The sequence below is a fragment of the Cheilinus undulatus genome, linkage group 5, assembly GCF_018320785.1.
Source record: "Cheilinus undulatus linkage group 5, ASM1832078v1, whole genome shotgun sequence".
In the NCBI taxonomy this organism is placed as follows: Eukaryota; Metazoa; Chordata; class Actinopteri; order Labriformes; family Labridae; genus Cheilinus; species Cheilinus undulatus.
In genome coordinates, this window is record NC_054869.1 from 9,374,211 (window position 1) to 9,393,427 (window position 19,217).

The following is a 19,217-nucleotide window of genomic DNA, read 5'->3' on the forward strand; positions in this document are numbered from 1 at the left end:
CTTCCCTCCTCGTCATGCCTTGCCTCCTTCAGGGCCCAGCCTCCACATACCCCTCAGCCCCGCAGATAAGACAGAGCCATTTATTCTTGTCACATCGCATAAAAGCAGCCATCAATTAAAGGCCCACGACTGGAGTCCTGACCCCTCTATTACAGGGCGGAGAAGGAGACGGATGAACAACGAGGCTATTGCTGCGTTTCCTCCTTCAGCAGACAAAAAAAGGATGATTGATTTCCTCTCCTCTGCTGTAATGTGTATTAGACATCAGTCAATTAAATAAAGTTTACTGCAGGTGGAGATGTGTTGTGACGCAGCAGAGGAGAATTGGATTCTGCTCGAAGGCTTCGGACTTTTCTTTGATTATGAAAAGGTGTTTAGACCTTCAAGGTACAATGTTTGGACATTTCACACATAAATTTCAGAGTCAATTTAAAAATGAGAAAATCTGTGCCATTTTAATGACATAGTCAGATTTCTTCAAATATTTCCAATAGTTTTCAAAGTCAGTGAAGTGAGTCCATACATTTCATAGTAAGGGATTTATCTAGGTCACCATGACAGAAACATTTACAGTGGCTGCCCCCTGATTCATTTTGACCAGTGGTTCTCAATGTTGGGGTTAGGACCCCCTTCGGGGTCGTGAGACACTGAGAGGGGGTCTCAAGATGCCCTAAAAAACTAAGAACAATATTTAAATGACAATGTTGCACCTTGACACCAATTTAGCCAACTTCTCACCAGTTTTCATCACTTTTTCTCATAAATTTTGCCAATTTTAACACACTTACCATTGAAAACCCATTTTTTTCAATTTCCAGTGGCAAAAACAGGCAGAAAAAATGACCCTTTCCACCACTTTATTTCTGCCTGTTTTTGCCTCTTCTAAACCAATTCTTTCTACTTTACACCTAATGTTGCCTCGGTTAATCTACTATTGCCACTATTAACCTCTTTTTACGCCCATTTTTAACCACATTTCCCATTTCACTATGATATGCCCAATTTTGCCAGTTTAACCTAATTCTGCCAATTTCTTCTTGTCCTGTCTCAGTTAACCCTTTTTATATCAATTTATACCAATTGTTCAACCCATTTCACCAAATTTCAACCAATTTTTTGCCAATTTAAAGCCATTTCAGCCACACTTTGATCCCTTTTTACCAATATTAATGCCCGTTTTTGCCACTTTAAGCCGTTCTTGCCATTTTTTGGTTACTTTTTGCCACTTTTATCTAATTTTTGCGACTTCTTACCCATTTCAGCTACTTTTAAAATCTTATTTCACCACCTTTTCCACCATTTTAACCCCTCTTTTTAACCTGTTTTAGCAATTTTTAACCCTTTTTAGTAATTTTAAACCCATTTTGAATTCTGTTTTTAACAAAAGGGATTTATATTTTTAAGAAGGCAATCGAAGATATTTGTTACTTTGCTAACAGTGGGTATTTTTTAAGCTTAATATGAAATATAGTTACCACAGCCTACCTTTACAGTGGACCATGACTTTGCTGACCTTTATGGGCCCCCAGGAAGCTCTCCCCTTTATACCCCCTTATGGACAGCCTTGTCTGCACATGACTTTTCTTGAATGTTCATGGATGTGCTCAGCCACCTTTAGGTACAGTGGGGGTCCCCAGTCTCTGGCACCTTTATTTTGGGTGTCGTGGGCTAAAAAGTTTGAGGACCCCTGATTTTACATCAGAATTTCAACCCCACTGGTTGGCATAGGAGCCCAAACAATGTATCTGCTAGCTGGTATTTCTTTGTCTAGTGTGGAGCTATATGTACATGTTTTCCCATAATGCACCAAAGAAAAATATTTTAGACAGAATATGAAATACTGAGGGGACACACAGTGGTTACCAATATTGCCTAAGAGCAAGAAGGTTTGTTCTGTGTGGAGTTTGCATGCTTGGGTTCTCTCTGGGCACTCCAGCTTCCTCCCATAGACCAAAGGCATGCCCAATGGACTGAATGGTAATGCTAAATTGCCTGTAGATGTAAGTGTGAGAGTGACTTCTTGTCTGTCTCTATATACCTCAGCCCTGTGACTGACTGGTGGTGACCAGTCAAGGTTGTGCCTTTTACCCAGTGACAGCTGGGGTTGTCTCCAGCCCCGACCCCCCTCCCCTACCTTGACTTCAAACAGGATAAGTGGTGTACATAATAGATGGATGATTGAGGAAATACTGATAACTGTTCTTGGACTGATGTAGAGCTGGGGTGATACAAGCAGCATCTTCTGGAGCTGAGACATGAAGTTGGTACAGATGAGCAAATAAATGGAAGTTTGTTGCATGAGGTTGGCTACATATGTCCCAGAAGTTCCATTTACATCCATATTAGAATGGACATTTTGTCAGCAGAAATGGCATAAACTGCATGGGTGATTATTTTTTAACTGATCATCCCTTTTAGTTTTAGCCATAGCTGACCTGGCTGCATTATGGCTCTTTGCCAAGAAGAATATGGGACACTTTAGCTAAAGCTCTTTGCCTGTTGCCCAGTTGGCTCAAAAAGAAAGAATGGGAGAGATCACAGGCTATGCTCATGTTTTATATAGCTAAGAGGTGCTGGTAAAAAATGATTCATGTAAGAATCACAACCATATATTTCTAAGATTATGAATCAATTCAAAATGTAAAAAAAAGAAAAAAAGAAAAAAAAAAAGGTATAAAAAAAAGGATCTTTTCTCCATTTTAGGTTCACTTTCAACAGCAGACAGCTTGTGCACAGCAAATCCCCTGCTGAATTTTCTCTATGCACTGTCTCCAGCTTTTTTGGTTTGTTTTAGGAGAGCTGTTAGCATCACCGGTACTAGCTCCAACGCCTAAACTCAGCCTGTCCCTTTTTCACAAAAGAAATATTCACTGTGGAGTCTACAATCCCCAGGTACTTCAGGCATGAAGTAGGCTACATTACCTGGAGTTAAAATAAGCAGAAGAAACTTTAAAAACTGCTGTCCAACATGGATGGAAAAATGACAGGATCTATCATTTGTTTCATGTCAAAGCCCAGTGTAACTGTTGACTTTGCTAACTGGTGACTTTATGTTGAATGCTTCTGTGTTCATTGTAATAACATTGAAAAATTAAAGAGCCCCTTTGCTGAAATTTCATTAAATTCCTGTCTGATACACAGTATATCTGAATTCCTGTCAGATATATATTAGATAGAACAGAACGTTCAGTTTTTAACATAGGCAATGTTAAATTAGGCGGACTAACAACTTCCACCCAATGATACGTGGTAAAAGATGATGATAAGTTATTAAAGATCACAAAAATGCCCTGGACACTTTAAAATTGTTGTATGACAGCTAATGTAGTAACGGAGCTTATCCGTGACCCATCCAGTTCCCGCTCCAACCCTACCCCCTCCTCCGTGTGCACTACTCAGGGCCGTACATGATCCACAAATTCATAATAAGTTTGTCATAAGGACATGGAATGATTAAAAGTCGCTGCTGGAAACCTGCGCAGTCTCCACAAGTCCATGTGTGCGTACAGACTCGCTCATAGTGCCGGTATCTGTGACTTTGTAACTTTGATTCAGTCACTGCTTCGTCATGTCTTCTTCTCGTCTCATCGTCTGTCAGTCACACATCCATCAGCTGTTGGCTGTGCGTATCTACAAACAGATGCTTAACATGAGTAGCGCAATGGGCCATTGCATACTATAGTGGCAAACCTAGCAAAACAAACTCTGTTTGAGCGCTATAAAGTCCACTGTTAGCACCAAAAAGCAAAGTTATAGCCCCAGTTAAATGTGCCCTCTTTGATGTCTGACAGCAGACAGTGCAGAGACACTCACTCGCTCACCAACGTACACACATTAACACACCCTCATCTGTGCGTGGTGTCCAACACTGTTAATGCTGGTGTGAGAAAAAAAAGACCACAAAACGATAAAATTATTTCTCCAAATTACAGCAAACGTGTAACTGACAGAAAGATTTATTGTGTTTTAAACATGGATGTACTTAAAGAGGATGAGAAATAGTTTGATTTTACTGATGCAGCTCCTCATATTTCAGTCTGTTGTAAATTGTTTTTAAATTACTTTCAAAATAACCTAAACGCTTTTATTATTTTTATTTTAATTGTAGCAGTGAGTGTATAGTGTAGTAGAATAAAGATGTGGTAGACTATTAAAATGGAAGGTCTGATTTGTAGAGCACTAAAATGCACAGTTTGAGTCAGAGTTAGACAAGACAAACTGTGTGTAAGCATTGATAGCCTATTCAGTACAAGAGGAGTTTAAACATTTCTGAATAGACCTGAATGCTTCGCAATTATGACTTTCAGCCATATAGAGGACATATTTTCCACTCATATTCTTTTCCAAAATCAAAAAAAAAAGGTGTAAAATCTCGTCTCCTGGGCCCAAATCTTGCCTTGTCTCATGATATATGTCACACCCCTAGCATCCAAACATGCTAAAATGATGTTTCAAAGATGGGTTAATAGCACTTCTGGACATCATTGCTGTGTGTTGCAATGTACATCTTCAGCTAAATTTAACTTGTCATTGACAATCACCTTGTGTAACTCCTGTAAACAGCGAGTATACTGCAACAAATCTGCCATCATACACCGTTCTCTTGTTGTATTTACTCACTGTATTTATCCTGCACTATTGTAATTAGCTGATAAAAACACAACAAATATAGTGCAGGCATTATCTTGAGTATACTTTATTGTTCTTTTAAATGCCAAATGATAATTTCCATTGTGCTCAGCACACTGAAGCAGATGCTGAAATAATTACCTTTTTGTAAAAAAGTAGGACATACGATGTAATTTAGAAATTGGTTTGATGGTAAATTCATTCTGAATCAAATTGTGACCCCAAGAATCTGGATCTAATCAAACTGAGAGCTACTAAAAGATTCACTTCTCTATTTTATACAGTCTATAGTATCATCACAGTTTTTTCAACAAAACATGCTCATACTGAATGATACTTCTTTGATACAGTGAGTTAGCTCATGTAGTACTAACTCAGTCCATCCATGTCCAACACAGAAAGTCTACTGCTGTGAGATGCATGTGTGAACAGTCTTATCTGAAAGATATCAGGCTTGCATGTCCTGTCATTTCCTAGAATACTTGTGGTGTGAAAAATGCTACAACTTCAACTGAAACAACTCCTGTTGGACAAGCTTCAGCTCTCATCCATCGCCTGCTTTTTGTATTCTTGTCTTCCTATGTTTTTATAGCATTTTATTGAGCCTTCAAGCCTTAATTAGAAATCCTTGGTTACGTAAAGGTCAAGTGAAAAGAGGTCTGCATTTTGAGCACAACTAAACGATCTGATGTGCTTCATGTTTACCAATTATCTGCAATCATCTGCTATTAGAGAGGACAGGCATGTTGTGTGGTATTCAGAACAGGCTGTTCAAATGGTGGGCTGTGATCTGGACTCAAAAGGAGAGACTCACCACTGAGGATCTCACTGTTGTTCCCCCAGAAGTCTGCAGCTTTGGACGGCCTGTTGTAGTACTCGTCTCTGTTTGCAGCCAAAATTAGCCTAAAGAAAGAGCAGAGAGGATTTAGATGTGAGTTTTAGAGAGTGAACATTTCTAACTCTCCAAGTGGACCAATATCTGGTACAGCAGCAGGTTCATCATTAAAATTAACTGACATGGTTTTACACAAGACATCACAGAGCTGGTAGATGAACAGAAAGACAAACTGTGCTGTCTCACAGACAGTGTCACAGGCTTTCTGTACAAACTTGAGTTTCTTTCAGGCTTAAGTTCCATAAAGGCCTCTTGTGTCGAGGAGTCTTTCAGCAGCATATTACAGAATGACTGAACAGGATGCAGAGGATACAAAAGGTTGAAGACGACATTCTTTGATGCCAGCCAAAGAAGACGATCAAAAAGAATAGGACATCAAAAGCAGAAGCAAATATAAAATTAACAAAAGAGCAGTTTTAACAGGGCCAAAGTAAAAAGAAAGAGAACTTGTCACCAGGCTAACTGGTGTTTTTGTACTGTTGGCATCAATGGTGCGTTGCTTTTCATATTTTTCATGGCTTTGCACATTAAAGAAGTTATTGAATTCACTGATGTTTTCCACATGGTTTCGGGTGTATTTTTCTTTTTGTTTTATTTAGTCAGCCACCTGTTACACAGACCATGAGTATCATATAAAGCAGTGGTTCCCAAATGATGTGCTGCAGTATACTGGTGTGCCTTAGAGAAAGTGATAGTGTGCTGTCAGAATTTACAACCATACATATGACCATACGTACAACCATAAGTTATTACTACAAATAACTAAGAAGACAGGGGAACAATAAATAATAGCTTTACCTTATTGCTATGACATGTCATAGCAGTCTTAGATGATACTGTTAGATAGTTTAGAGGAATGTATTTTTGTAATCTAGTATTACAGCTACTTAAAGGTCCAAAGAACTTGTTGTACAGTACAAGAATAACACCTATGAGGTACTGTGATAGGATGTCACCTGTGCAACAAGTACAGTCGTGAAATTTCCTGGCTTCTTAATATTCCACAGTAGGGGTGCACCGATTGCAATTTTCTGGCCGATCACCGATCTTTAAAAAACCTGACCTGCCGATACCGATTTTTTTTTATAACTGACAGCATACACCTTTAATGTTCCAATCTTATTTTATTGAAAAACATTGAACAATATTGAATAATTGTTGTTTTAACTGCACATGAGGTAGTTCTCTCAAATATAAATGAAAAGTTTAAAACATTGCTGTCCAAACTACTAAATTACATCAGTTCCTTTAGTCTTTCATTTTTCACATTTTAGTAGGTAGAGGTATATGAAACTGATCTTATCCACTGATCTTATTTGCAAGGATCGCCGATCGCCGATCTCCTAAAATTAAGGAAATCCGCGCCGATACAGATTTTGGTCGATCGACTGGTGCACCCCTATTCCACAGTCAACTTTCAGTAGTATTATAACAAAGTGGAAACGATTTGGGACAACAGCAACTCAGCCATGAAGTGGTAAGCAATGTGAAATGATGGAGCGGGGTCATCGGATGCTGAGACGCATAGTGTGCAGAGGTCACCAACTTCCTGCAGAGTCAATCACTACAGACCTCCAAACTTCATGTGGCCTTCAGATTAGCTCAAGAACAGTCCGTAGAGCTTCATGGAATGGGTTTCCATGGCCGAGCAGCTGCATCCAAGCCATACATCACCAAGTGCAATGCAAAGCGTTGGATGCAATGGTGTAAAGCATACTGGACTCTAGAGCAGTGGAGACGCATTCTCTGGAGTGATGAATCGTGCTTCTCCATCTGGCAATCTGATGGACGAGTCTGGGATTGGCACTTGCCAGGAGAACGGTACTTGTCTGACTGCATTGTGCCAAGTGTAAAGTTTGTTGGGGGGGGGGGGATTTTGGTGTGGGCTTGTTTTTCAGGAGCTGGGCTTGGCCCCTTAGTTCCAGTGAAAGGAACTCTGAATGCTTCAGCATACCAAGAGATTTTGGACAATTCCATGCTACCATCTTTGTGGGAACAGTTTGGGGATGGCCCCTTCCTGTTCCAACATGACTGTGCACCAGTGCACAAAGCAAGGTCCATAAAGACATGGATGAGAGAGTTTGGTGTGGATGAACTTGACTGGCCTGCAGAGTCCTGACCTCAACCCGATAGAACATCTTTGGGATGAATTAGAGTGGAGACTGAGAGCCAGGCCTTCTTGTCCTACATCAGTGTGTGACCTCACAAATGCGCTACTCAAAGAATGGTCACAAATTCCCATAAACACACTCCAAAACCTTGTGGAAAGCCTTCCCAGAAGAGTTGAAGCTGTTATAGCTGCAAAGGGTGGGCCCACATCATATTAAACCCTATGGATTAAGAGTGGGATGTCACTTAAGTCCATATGCGAGTCAAGGCAGATGAGCGAATACTTTTGGCAACATAGCGCATATCAGGAAAATATACCAATGCATTACAGTGCTTCACTTTATAAAGCCTGGCTTATACTTTCATGTTAAATCTTAGCATAACTACATCATCGTGAGCACTAAAATTCCACCAACTCATTCATTCATACAACAGCCGTAGGTGTAGGCAGTTTTTTATAGCTGTAAATACTGGCAGAATTTTTCTGTCTGCCAATACTGATTATTGACTTTTGCAGCTAGTATTTGCCGATATCATGCTGATAATATTGTGTGTCCTTACTTAATGTTGTTGATAACAGCACAGCCATTATCCTTGAGTGCAGGAGTACAGGATGATATTAGCGGCAAAAAGCTGCTGATAAATGTGAAAACAGCAGCATGTAAAGCTTAATTCTTAATAATACATGTGGCAACTCAATCGGTGCATTTACTGAAGGCATGTACTAGTGGATGTCTCTCTATTACACACAAATAGTGGCGTGCACTCTACTTCAACATCCTTTACCAGTCAGGGTGTCAGTGAGAAACGATTTTACTATGTTCATGATCATTAACCAGTACATTGAGCTTTTACTAATCGGTCAGGATGAAAATGTGACACCACTCAGCTGCCACATTTGCTCCCTTAGCTTCAGTTCCTTATTACTCCCAAAGCAACATGCCAGAACACAAAACATCAAGCTCATCACACTCAGTCAGCAGTTATTATACTCAGGAAACAATTATTCCCTAGCTCGGAGTAAAAGACGACCTTTCACAGTTGCACACTGACATTTTGTAAATATGATTTGGCCTTTTAGCAGAGAGTCAAATTGCAGACTGGTGTTTTCTCCGGTGTGTTATCATGCATAACAAGCATGTATTCATCTTTTACAGTTAAACTAATGGTTTTACATTTATAGAATCTGGGATGAAGATCATATGATGATATACGTTTAAACACTGCAGAGGAGAGGCATTTAAAGAGCCTTGGGGCACACTAAACAAGCAAGAAAGAAAAATACCAGTGACATTTATTGACCTGCATAATAGCTGTATGTTCCCTCCGAGCTTGGCAATAGCCCCCCTATTAATCTTCCAGGATGAGGGAGCTTGGATCTTGTTAAGAGCAAACAGATAAACCAAACCACTCTAATAGAGGTTGACCTCTTTGAATCAGAGGCTAATGATAGTCTGCTCCCATGGCAGCGTGTGACCCACCACTGCAGCAGAAAACAAAGCTCACACTAATGACATGACATGAGAAAAAGCATCTACAATCAGTTTCGGAGAAGAAAAATCAGATATGAGATCTGATCACAGAGAAACCAGCAGGCTGCTTCAACAGAGCTCACCATGAATCCTGATCTGAGTTTATTCTATTCATAAATACAGATGCTGCAGATAGATTCATGATTCTCATACAATTGGTTCTTTAACTCCTTAAGCATCCAGCATCTGTGGGACATTCTGAAATGGAGTGCCTGAGCCCAGTGGCCTAACAAAAACAAAGGGACATCAGCATTTCTAGGTGATACTCAGAGTATACTAGTAAACAACAAGGAGCACATGGAGGAAGGAGTCTCAGCCTTTTTCAGTGATATCAGTAATCCTGATATCTATCTTGCAACACTGAAAGCCCTGAAATATTGACCATTGTACCCAAAGGCGTAATCTTCCAGAGAGAAAATAAATAGGCTCCAAGATTGCCTTGAGAGATGCTAGCATTGAAGATATTGAGATATTTGACTGGATGTGGAAAACAATCTGCAGGCAGTGATATACCCAGGGGTGAAAGTTAGATAGACTAATCTGCTGAATACCTCTGATATCTGTGCAAAAGTTCATGGTAATCCATTACGTGGTCATCACAACATCTCAAAGCAAAAACAAAAGTGTCAACATGTAAAGGGATTCATCCCACTCTGGTAACTTGACAGCATCCACCTAAGTTGTTTAGATATTTCTGCATGTTTCAATGACGTGGACTGCCAAAGACTTATATTTTAATTGAAAGAATATATATGTAGATGGGCCTCTAGACACATTTTGAACTGATCTGCCAATTTGACTCATGATATCACCACATCACCACTCCTCAGAGTGGCTCTTATCACATGAGTGAGGAGATCGTGAGCTAAAGTTCACTAACCCAAGAAGTAGTTCACAGCAGAATAAGCACGAAGAAGTGAAATTAACATCCAGTGAAAAAATTACATTTATCTTGTACTTTTCCTCTGATGTTGTTGTCATTGGCTCCGACTAGTCTGCTGACCCACCAATCAGAGAGCCCCTTCAAAAACCAAATGTTGGTGGGCAACGTCCAGTTACATAACTTTCCCCCAGGGCCAACTGTTTTTTTTTTTTCAATGACTAAAAATTTTTTTTGGGCTACATTTTTTCCAAAAGGAAGACTTGACCAAGACTACCTAAAAATAGATCATCAGGATAAAAACTGATGAAAAGTATGTTTAGTTCTCATCAAGGAAACTAAAGCGAGACCTAAATTTCAGACTTTTGGATGTTGAAAATCCATGATATCTCTCCACAGGGCATAGAATTGGTAAAAACACAAACAGAAGGTGAGAGAGCAGTCAAAGTTTATCACTATTTTCTTGAGTACATGTTAAAGTAATTTAAGTATTATTGGGTAAAAATGCCTTATAAGGATTTGAGTCTGGATGACCATATAAGCAATGCAACATATCAATAGTCATGAAGAATGCTAATGTATACAAATAGGTAAGAGAAAACAATTTTAATACTAATGTGATGTTCTGCTACTGTATGAAACTATAATGCTATATAGTTGCAACGTAGCATAAATATGACATTGCTAACTAGCGTTAAGATACAAATAAATCTTAACGCTGGTGTAGTAAGGCAAATGGGAATGTAGAACATATCTTGGCTGTCTCTCAACTGGAAGGTCAAGGGTTTGACCCCAGCTCCTGCAGTCACATGTTTATGGGTACTTGGGCAAGACTCTTCCGCAAATTGTTCCAACTGCTGCATGAGCAGTGTGTGAATGTGTATGAATGTGTACAAATGGGGTAAGCTGACACAGCTGGCCTCTCTTCACATCAGTGCGTGAATGTGGTGTGAATGACTAGAGTGACCTGTGTTGTAAAAAAGCTTTCAGTAGTCAGACGGCCTGAAAAGTGCTGTACAGGCTAAAGTCAATTTTCCATCTTGTTTATCTCTTTCTGTAAAACAAGCAATATGATGATGTGCTGCGGGAGAACAGCTAACATTAGTTGACATCACTAGCATCAGATTTTTAAAATATTTTCTCAATACATTTTTAAAGATTTTGAGTTATCCTAATACACCCTACTGTACCGTTATCTTTATTCTTTCTCTGAGACCGAGTTTATTTAAAAAATTCAATCAAATACAAATCAAACTTGGTCTAATAATGGAGTATTTTCATTTTTCACGTGGGAAGGAGCCCAGCCTCAAGGAAGATTGTGTAACAGAGAAATAGTGACCAGGGAGGGTGAAGCTTGACAAAGGTCACTTATTGCAGAGTTGCTGTGCTCTGATATTATCATCAACATAGGCCATATAGTACAGATTATATATTGACTAACAATGTAATTCCCAAACCCTATATTTATGCTCCCAACAAACTCAACCTTTACATTACCCTCCAATAGCTTTCCTCTCCAGGGCCAAACAGTCAACATGCTAACAGCATGCTTTACATTATTATTACATTATTTGTCCTATTGCCATGAGTGAAGCCATACTGAAAGAATAAATCATTTCAGTCCTGCTACTGTGTAAGTGTCATGGTGTTGAGCTGAAAAACAAACAGTGTCATACTTGTGGCTCTAATAAATGCAGAAGCCTGTGGGCAGTCATAGTAGAGCTGCTGATATTTCACTGACATTAATTAGCCAAAAAGAAGAGCTATAATCACAAGTCAGAATTGTTTTACAGTGTTGGGTGTCTGATTACTGCACTACATTCATTTTGGGAATGAAATATTGCAGGCCAGAAAATTGAGTTTCCAAATAAAGAAATCCCAGCATGAGGGTAATCACTGAGTCATTTGTGTGGAAAATGAACCCATTTAACCCCTGCAGGTTTGTTCCTGTCATTCTGTGCTGTGAGAGTGTAATAATCATAGGTAATGAAACTTTAATCTTGCCTTCAGTCCGGTTTTGTTGCAGCACTGCTGCACATTCCTTTAGATGTATACAGTAAAAACTAGGCCTACTTCTGCAACTAGTTGTCTAAATATAGCACTGATTTAACCACATTATGACACGGTACATTTCACCTTTCCCCAGGTCCATGTCTGAGTCAGTGCTCATTCCCCACCTATGCTGTGATCTCCTTCTGCGGTGTCAGACTCCCACAGGGAAGGACGGACATGGACTATGGCCAGGTAGAGCACAGGCTCTTCAGCTCGGAGGGATTGTAATAAGCTGGACTCAACATCAGCCTGTAACTTGCACGGACTGCTTTAAGTGCCCTGATCTGACTGAAATTAGCATTAACTCCTAGGCTGGTTGCACAGAAGTTGAAAGAGTATATGGCTGAATAAGAATATGTAGATTCAGGCAAAATACTACAGTGCATCTAGAAAAATAGAATCAAACAGAGGATTTTTAACACAGAAATGGTCAGGGCCTGGTCAGGGCTCCTTTTACACAAACAGCTGCATCAGTGTGACATACGTCACCACCCCTCGCCACTGCTCAGTGGTCCCAAGTCCTGTTTCAGATGATTGTACATTTCATACGAAAATAAATACCACAGAGACTGAAAAGATTGGCACAGAATCCAAATTTCTTTATGTCCTGTGTTTTCAGTTTCACAGTCATGATGGTTTAGGGTGCCATGTCAACTGCGGGTGATAGTCTACTGTCACTGAGTCCACTATAGCAGTCTACTGGGGGATTTTAGAAAATTTCATGTGTCAAGCTTTAATGAAGATGCTCATTTTCTTTTCATGCAGTACTTGACACAAGCCCAGAATGAAGCTAAAACTACTCATAACTGGTTTGCAGACAATAGTAGAGCTGAGCTTGACTGGCCAGCCAACTGACCCGACCTTTACCTCAAAGACTATTCTCAAGAGGAAGAAGAGAGACACCAGATCCAACCAGTATTCATTTTGGCAGCAGCTATTATGAGTGTAGTTTTAGCCTTTGATTAGTCTTTTAGATTAAAATGTTTTTACCTTTAGTCAAATTTAAGTCATTTTTTATCCATCCATCCTCTTTCGCATATTCAAGGCCGGGTCGCAGTAGCAGCGAGGCAGAGCAAGTCAACCCAGACATTCCTATCCTGAGGCTTCCCAGACCATGATTCCTTCAGCGCATTCTGGGTCTTCCCTGATTTGGCTTTTAATAAACTGCATGATGACAAAGCCAGTCAGGGTGGTTTTTCAACAAACACCTACAGAGAATAATAAATTTCACACAGCCTCCAAGCTTTGCTGCTGCAGTGGGTCCTTGGTTTAGCTCTTCTTTGCTGCTCTGAAAATGGTTGTGCATGCAGTGCTTTCAAGCAGCAAAGAAGATTTCTGTTTTATAAAGCTAAAATAAAGCATGGCTAAACTAAGCAAAATATAAAGTTAAACAAAACGGTATTGGTATCGGATCAGTGCATAAACATGTGTACTTGCTGATACCGATACACTCATTTTAAGCAGTATCGGGCGTATTTACAATACTGTAATGGAATCAGAACAAACTCTACTCTTCACACTATCTCTACAGCTGAACCCAGCCACCCTCCAGAGAAAACTAATTTCTGCCGGATGTATCCACTTGTAACTTGAAAGTTTAAGTCTTGTTTTAGTTGTAAAAAGTCACTTAAATTCAAGTTTTTACTTTTAGTCCTAACTAGGGCTGAACGATTTGGGAAAATAATCTAATTCCAATATTGTTCCCCAATATTGCGATTTAAAGTACGATCATTTTTTAAGTTCCTCATCTTGTTTATTTCCAAACATGACAGAAATAAATCATTGTATTTTAGAATAAACTCAATATTTGGTAGATATAACACAAACTAAACAATTTAATTGTGATCATGTTGAGTCACCATTGTTTAGGCAGGAAAATTTTTTTTGCGTCTTTTTCATTTTTAATCAGACAAGCATAGACAAAAGAAGGAAAGCAGGAATTTTTGCAAAGGTTTGCATGATGTGTAGTGTAGCATCCCTGCTGCAAAACACTCATCAAACATATATTTTGACATACATTTCAGGTCAAAGACATAATGCAACTTCTGCAATTTGATAATTGCATTGTGTAATATTGCAGTTTAATTGAAAATTCCATTAATTGCCCAGCCCAAGTCCTTATTATTATTTTCTTTGAACCAATTTAATAACCATATTGTAAAATAAATGTAAATATAAAACATATTAATGCACAATAAATCCTTTTAATTACTTTGAATTGTAATCAAGAAAATACGGACATATCTTGAAAGCTCTCTTACCACATCTCTCACCAAATCTCTGTCTGCTTTTGTTTTGACATATAACATACACAGTGGAGAAATATCATGAATTTTGAACATCCAACAGTCCAGCAATAAAACTTCAATCTTGTTTTAGTCTCCTTGACCAAAAACTAAACTTACTTTTGTCAGAGTTTTTATTACCAACCTAACCGATCTATTTTCAAACTAGTCTTATTCTTGTCTTCCCCTTGAAAAAAAGGCAGCCAACAAGCCTGCATCGATGCAAAAGAAGCCCAGCCAAGTATGGAGAGCCTAAATGAACACATTTTTAAGAACGCTGACAATGCTGTATTATCAATCTTTTTTTGGTGACTGGTTTTTTTGCAATTTTCTAACATTAGGAGATACTGGATTGTTGGTTTTAATGAGATGTAAACCATTATCATCAAGATTAAAACAAACAAAAAAAATTACAGAAATAAAATCCATGATACTCTAGTGTTTTGAGATGCACCTGTAGAATACACTCTCTATAGAAAGTAACATATCTGTTCTGAGTGCTAAATAAAGACAGCCTCTCATGTGGTTTCATAACATAAACATCGGTTCCTGCAAGGACTGACACCTCAGATGTCCTGAAATTCACAACAAAAATGAAAATTCGCTTCTCTTCACTGCCACATTTTGTGTGTTTGCACCTCTGCTCAGAGCTCAAAGAAGCACACAAGTCAGTCCTGGAACAAGTTGAAATAGAGAACATTGCAGCACTGTCAGAGTATGACAGCAGTGATGTCAAGACTTGAAGGGACTTGATTTCTCAACAGGAAAGTTATTTCTCCCTTATATTTACTTTTACTTTCAGAGAAAAGTATCTTTATGTTCTGAAGTGGCATGTTTCACACATCCTTGATGCTTTATGATGCAAACGGAGGGAAATATTCATACCAAGCACTGTGGGCTATTTTCATAGCTGCTTCAAAAAGAAATATCCTGTATAATTTATTTTTTACACATTTTCCAAAAACCCAGCCTTCAACATTGAGCTATCTTAAAAAAAAACAAAACTTCACAATGTGTATGTACAGTTTATAAAGTTTAACAATGAAAAGCACACAGGGAATGCTTGATCATTATCCGAGTGTTTTCTCTACTTGCAGGTTGACCCTTCAAATTTATGTTAGATGCCTTATACTTTATTATGATACATTCCAACTATTCAAGCTGAGACTCTAAATCTCATCACACTAAAAGTTTTAATGTTCAAAAGTTAATTGTGTATTGTTTTAGTTAGAGTTTCGTGAGAGAAAACGTTCCAGTATAACTTGAAAGTCTGGTTTATCACCATGACTTGTTTGTTTGTTGTGAAAGCATGTTAAAAGCTTCGTCTAAGAGTGACTGTTTTCAGTATAGTTACATTTAGAGTAATACAGAATGGCTTTGCTGCAAGTGCATTTAGGATACATTTTTGGCACATGATGCATTTCAGGCAGCTTTTGAGATCTACACTGACATTAAATTATAACACCGGGTTTTTCATAGGGAGTATCTCCTCTTGTTGTGCAGAACCAGGGTTGTTAACCTTCTAAATAACTAAGATTGCATCATTTGTGGCATCACTGTCCATGAAAGGCTTCATTTCTTACCTGTAGGCATTCTTGGATGCAGGCCGGGGGTCAAACTTGAAGAAAATGATACACATGGATGTATTTGGGGATCGATGACAGCTACTCACTCAATCCACATCTGCTCTAAAATCATTGTCACATCTGACAAAGGAAAGAAAATGAGAGAAGAAAAAATGACAATGTGTTTTAATGATATGTGTAAAGGGACAAGTGCGTATGAGAGGATGGTGACTGTAGTAATGAAGGCATTTGCTTTGATCAAGATCACAACTAAGGCTCATCAGAATACACCGATTTCACTACAAAGAGAACATTTGAATACTTACATGAGGTACTTGGTTGTAGAGCAGACAAATAAGCACAGCAGGGTTCATTCTGCATATATTCCTGTGAACCTGTTAGGAATAAAGAGTGCTCAACATGGCATCATACAGGTTTATTATCCTGATCATTCATTCAGCTGCAATAAGAACAAAGGTAGCTGTTAGGTAACAGGGGCCCTACGCTTGTGTCCAGGTCACAATGCCATTCATAGAAGAACAATGGGCATGATCATATGATACTGCCACGCTTGCACGTTAACATTAACTGTCATTTTACGCGGCGTTTCGCGACAGTGTGTCAAGCTATTATTAGAAGCTAGATCCTTTTTACAAACGAGTTATGTACATGGAGAAGCGTCTGTCTTTTAAAGTTACACTCAAAGGACGACAGCAAAATAACGTCATGAAATTTCAGATGATACAACTGTTTCCAGTGAAGTGGTCCTAGCGTTGCCTGGTGCAAGCTAACGTTAGCACTAATACAGACCAGAAACGTTTCGACCTTTAGAAGACATTTAAGTTATGCAACCTACCTAGACTGTCATTCACGACACATCGGATTTAGCTTGATATTCTCTCGGCAAATTGTTTGTCATGGGTCTTCTTCACAGTTTCCCGCTGTGTAGCGTTAGCTTGTGGTACTCACTGCTCCTTTTACACTTGTTGACAACTGAAAGGAAGTGTTCACATTGAGTTGCCTCGATTTGTTCTTCCACTCGTCTCATTCGAAGATGTTGGGTTTATTTTGAGCTTTGTCCTGTATTCCGCCCACCCCGGGTTTAAGAATAAATAAAACGAGTGCACTTAAGATGAGCCGCTGGAGCTCACTGTGATTGGTCAGTTTAGACACGGCTTAGAAACCTCAAAGTTAGCAGTCAACGGTAAGATTTACGTTTCCGGTTTACCAAGCGACAGTTATATTCAAAATAAAAGCATGGATATTAAAACAGGCTTTAAAAGCCTGGTTTATTGTGAACTTTAAACGACCCTGTTTGGTTAATCTACTGTTGTATGACTATCCCACCTTCATCCAATGCCTGTTGAACAATTTCCAAATTTAAATTTATGAAGAAAAGGGTATAAACACTCCTCCATTGTTTAACACGTAACACATAACCTCAAGTGTGTCCGTCATTTCAAACAGCAGGATTGTCATATCCAATCTGAAATGCTTTTCTGCAAATATATACCTTTAATTTTACTGTGTATTCTTTATATTACAGTTAGTTTTTCTTTGCAAACTTTTACTTTGAAGAGATATACTCATTACACGTTTCCGTCATATTTATGCGAGCTTGATAATGCCGTATTGTCAGTAGATTATTACAGAAATACATTTGTGAACTATGAAGAAAATTGTTAATAGAAAAACAGATATGATAGTTCAAAATTAAAGCAATTCACTTGAGCCTTAATGTATAGCTTATTATGTGTTTAAGGCAGTAAATGAACCCCTTTTATACCAATTCTCATAGAATTGTAAACTTACCATCGATAATATTTGAATAGTTGGTCGGAGTAAATTAAATTATCAATAACTCTTTGAGATTCATGAATAAAAACTGTATCGTAAACATCCTCCAATACATTGCGAGTGATGGGGCGGAGACACTTGCCGTGACCGTCAGCAGCATCCAGCACTGTAGTGGATGAGAGGGATAGAGGCAGCTCTGCCTTCATACAAAACAACGTCTCAGTAGCTAATTAGTTATTAACTATAGTCGCCTTAAGTGCAAGAAATAACTTTTAAATCAGGTAGCCTACTTCCGTTTCAGCCTGCGACGCGTGGCTGAAGGACGCGCGAGCGGCAACCTGGCAACTATAATTTGAGATTTGAGAGGTTTTAACAGTAGTATCCCTGCAGCAGCAGAGTGCATACTGAATAACGTTATTCAGCTGAGACTGGGACTACTGCACATCACACTGGGGAGTCTCTTCGCCTTCACAAACAAGGATGAGCAGGAGTAACTGAGGTAACGTCAAAACTGCTCCCTGCTTTCTCGTGTAAATCCATGTGGTGATTATGTTGCTACGTCAAGTTTTAGCCTGTGCCATTTCAACTTAGGAGGAGGGTGTGACAACAATATAATAACAATAATATTATCATGACAATGTTAACGATATAGGGAAAGGTGCAGATGAATCCTCGCATTTCTTGCAGATGAGTGAGCAGGTGCTCGTGAGGGACTGATCAGCATACACGAGCGGTGTTCTTGATGAGATTTAACACGCTTTTCATGAAATATTCGCTGTTTTGAAATGTGGTACAGCAGTAGAAACTAGGTTATGTGTCAAAAATTTTGCGAAAACATGACGTTTTCATTTATTTGTGTGTTGTTGTCAGAGCTTCTGTCGCTAATGGATGCAGTGAGAAGCAGCGAGCGCGAGCCGCAACGAGCTGTCAATCATGTCATCCTTACTAGTCCATTGTTTTGCCCCTCCTGTTGGTGAGTGAGTTACCAAGGAGAGTCTTCCGCTTTTTCTCCTTTAACTACCTTATTTGGACAAGGGGCGGCTGTCAGTGGCGGGACTGATGGTGTTGTTGGGTTAACAGTGCTGCCTTCATGTCCCAGGTGAGACACTGACAGAATGACTGAAAGTGTCAAAGCATTGACCTGAGCTCAGACCATTAGGAGAGCTCAAATGAAGCTCTCTCAGCTGATTGGTCTTGCTCAGCTTTTTCCACACCAAGGTAGCTGTAGTGGCTGCAGGATGGGGTAAGAAGCAATTACTGCAATTAACAGTGAGCAGGTGCAATTAACTTTGCTATAGTTCTTCCAAAGTCTGCACACTTTACACAAATAAATCTAGCAATTCTGATGTCAAACATCCATGAAAAGATACTGACTGCAGCGAGGGTTAAATGTAGCACTACTGGCAGTGGTGTAGTGCAGGTATATGGAGTATACCCATTTATTTTTCACTTATTTTAGAGCATACCAATGAG

General features: G+C 39.1%; 1 protein-coding gene across 2 annotated transcripts in view; it reads right to left on the minus strand.

Moving 5' to 3' along the window:
- tango2 (transport and golgi organization 2 homolog (Drosophila)) overlaps positions 1 to 16,960 on the minus strand; it is a 39,219-nt gene extending 22,259 nt beyond the window's left edge. For both annotated transcript variants that reach the window (XM_041787922.1, XM_041787921.1), the window contains exons 1-4: positions 16,804 to 16,960; positions 16,274 to 16,342; positions 15,966 to 16,088; positions 5,444 to 5,532 (exon numbers count right to left, since the gene is read on the minus strand). In XM_041787922.1, the coding sequence (XP_041643856.1) occupies positions 5,444 to 5,532; positions 15,966 to 16,021 (145 nt within the window). In that variant the 5' untranslated portion in view covers positions 16,022 to 16,088; positions 16,274 to 16,342; positions 16,804 to 16,960. The remainder of the gene's footprint in view (positions 1 to 5,443; positions 5,533 to 15,965; positions 16,089 to 16,273; positions 16,343 to 16,803) is intronic.
- Positions 16,961 to 19,217: the final 2,257 nt, after the last annotated feature.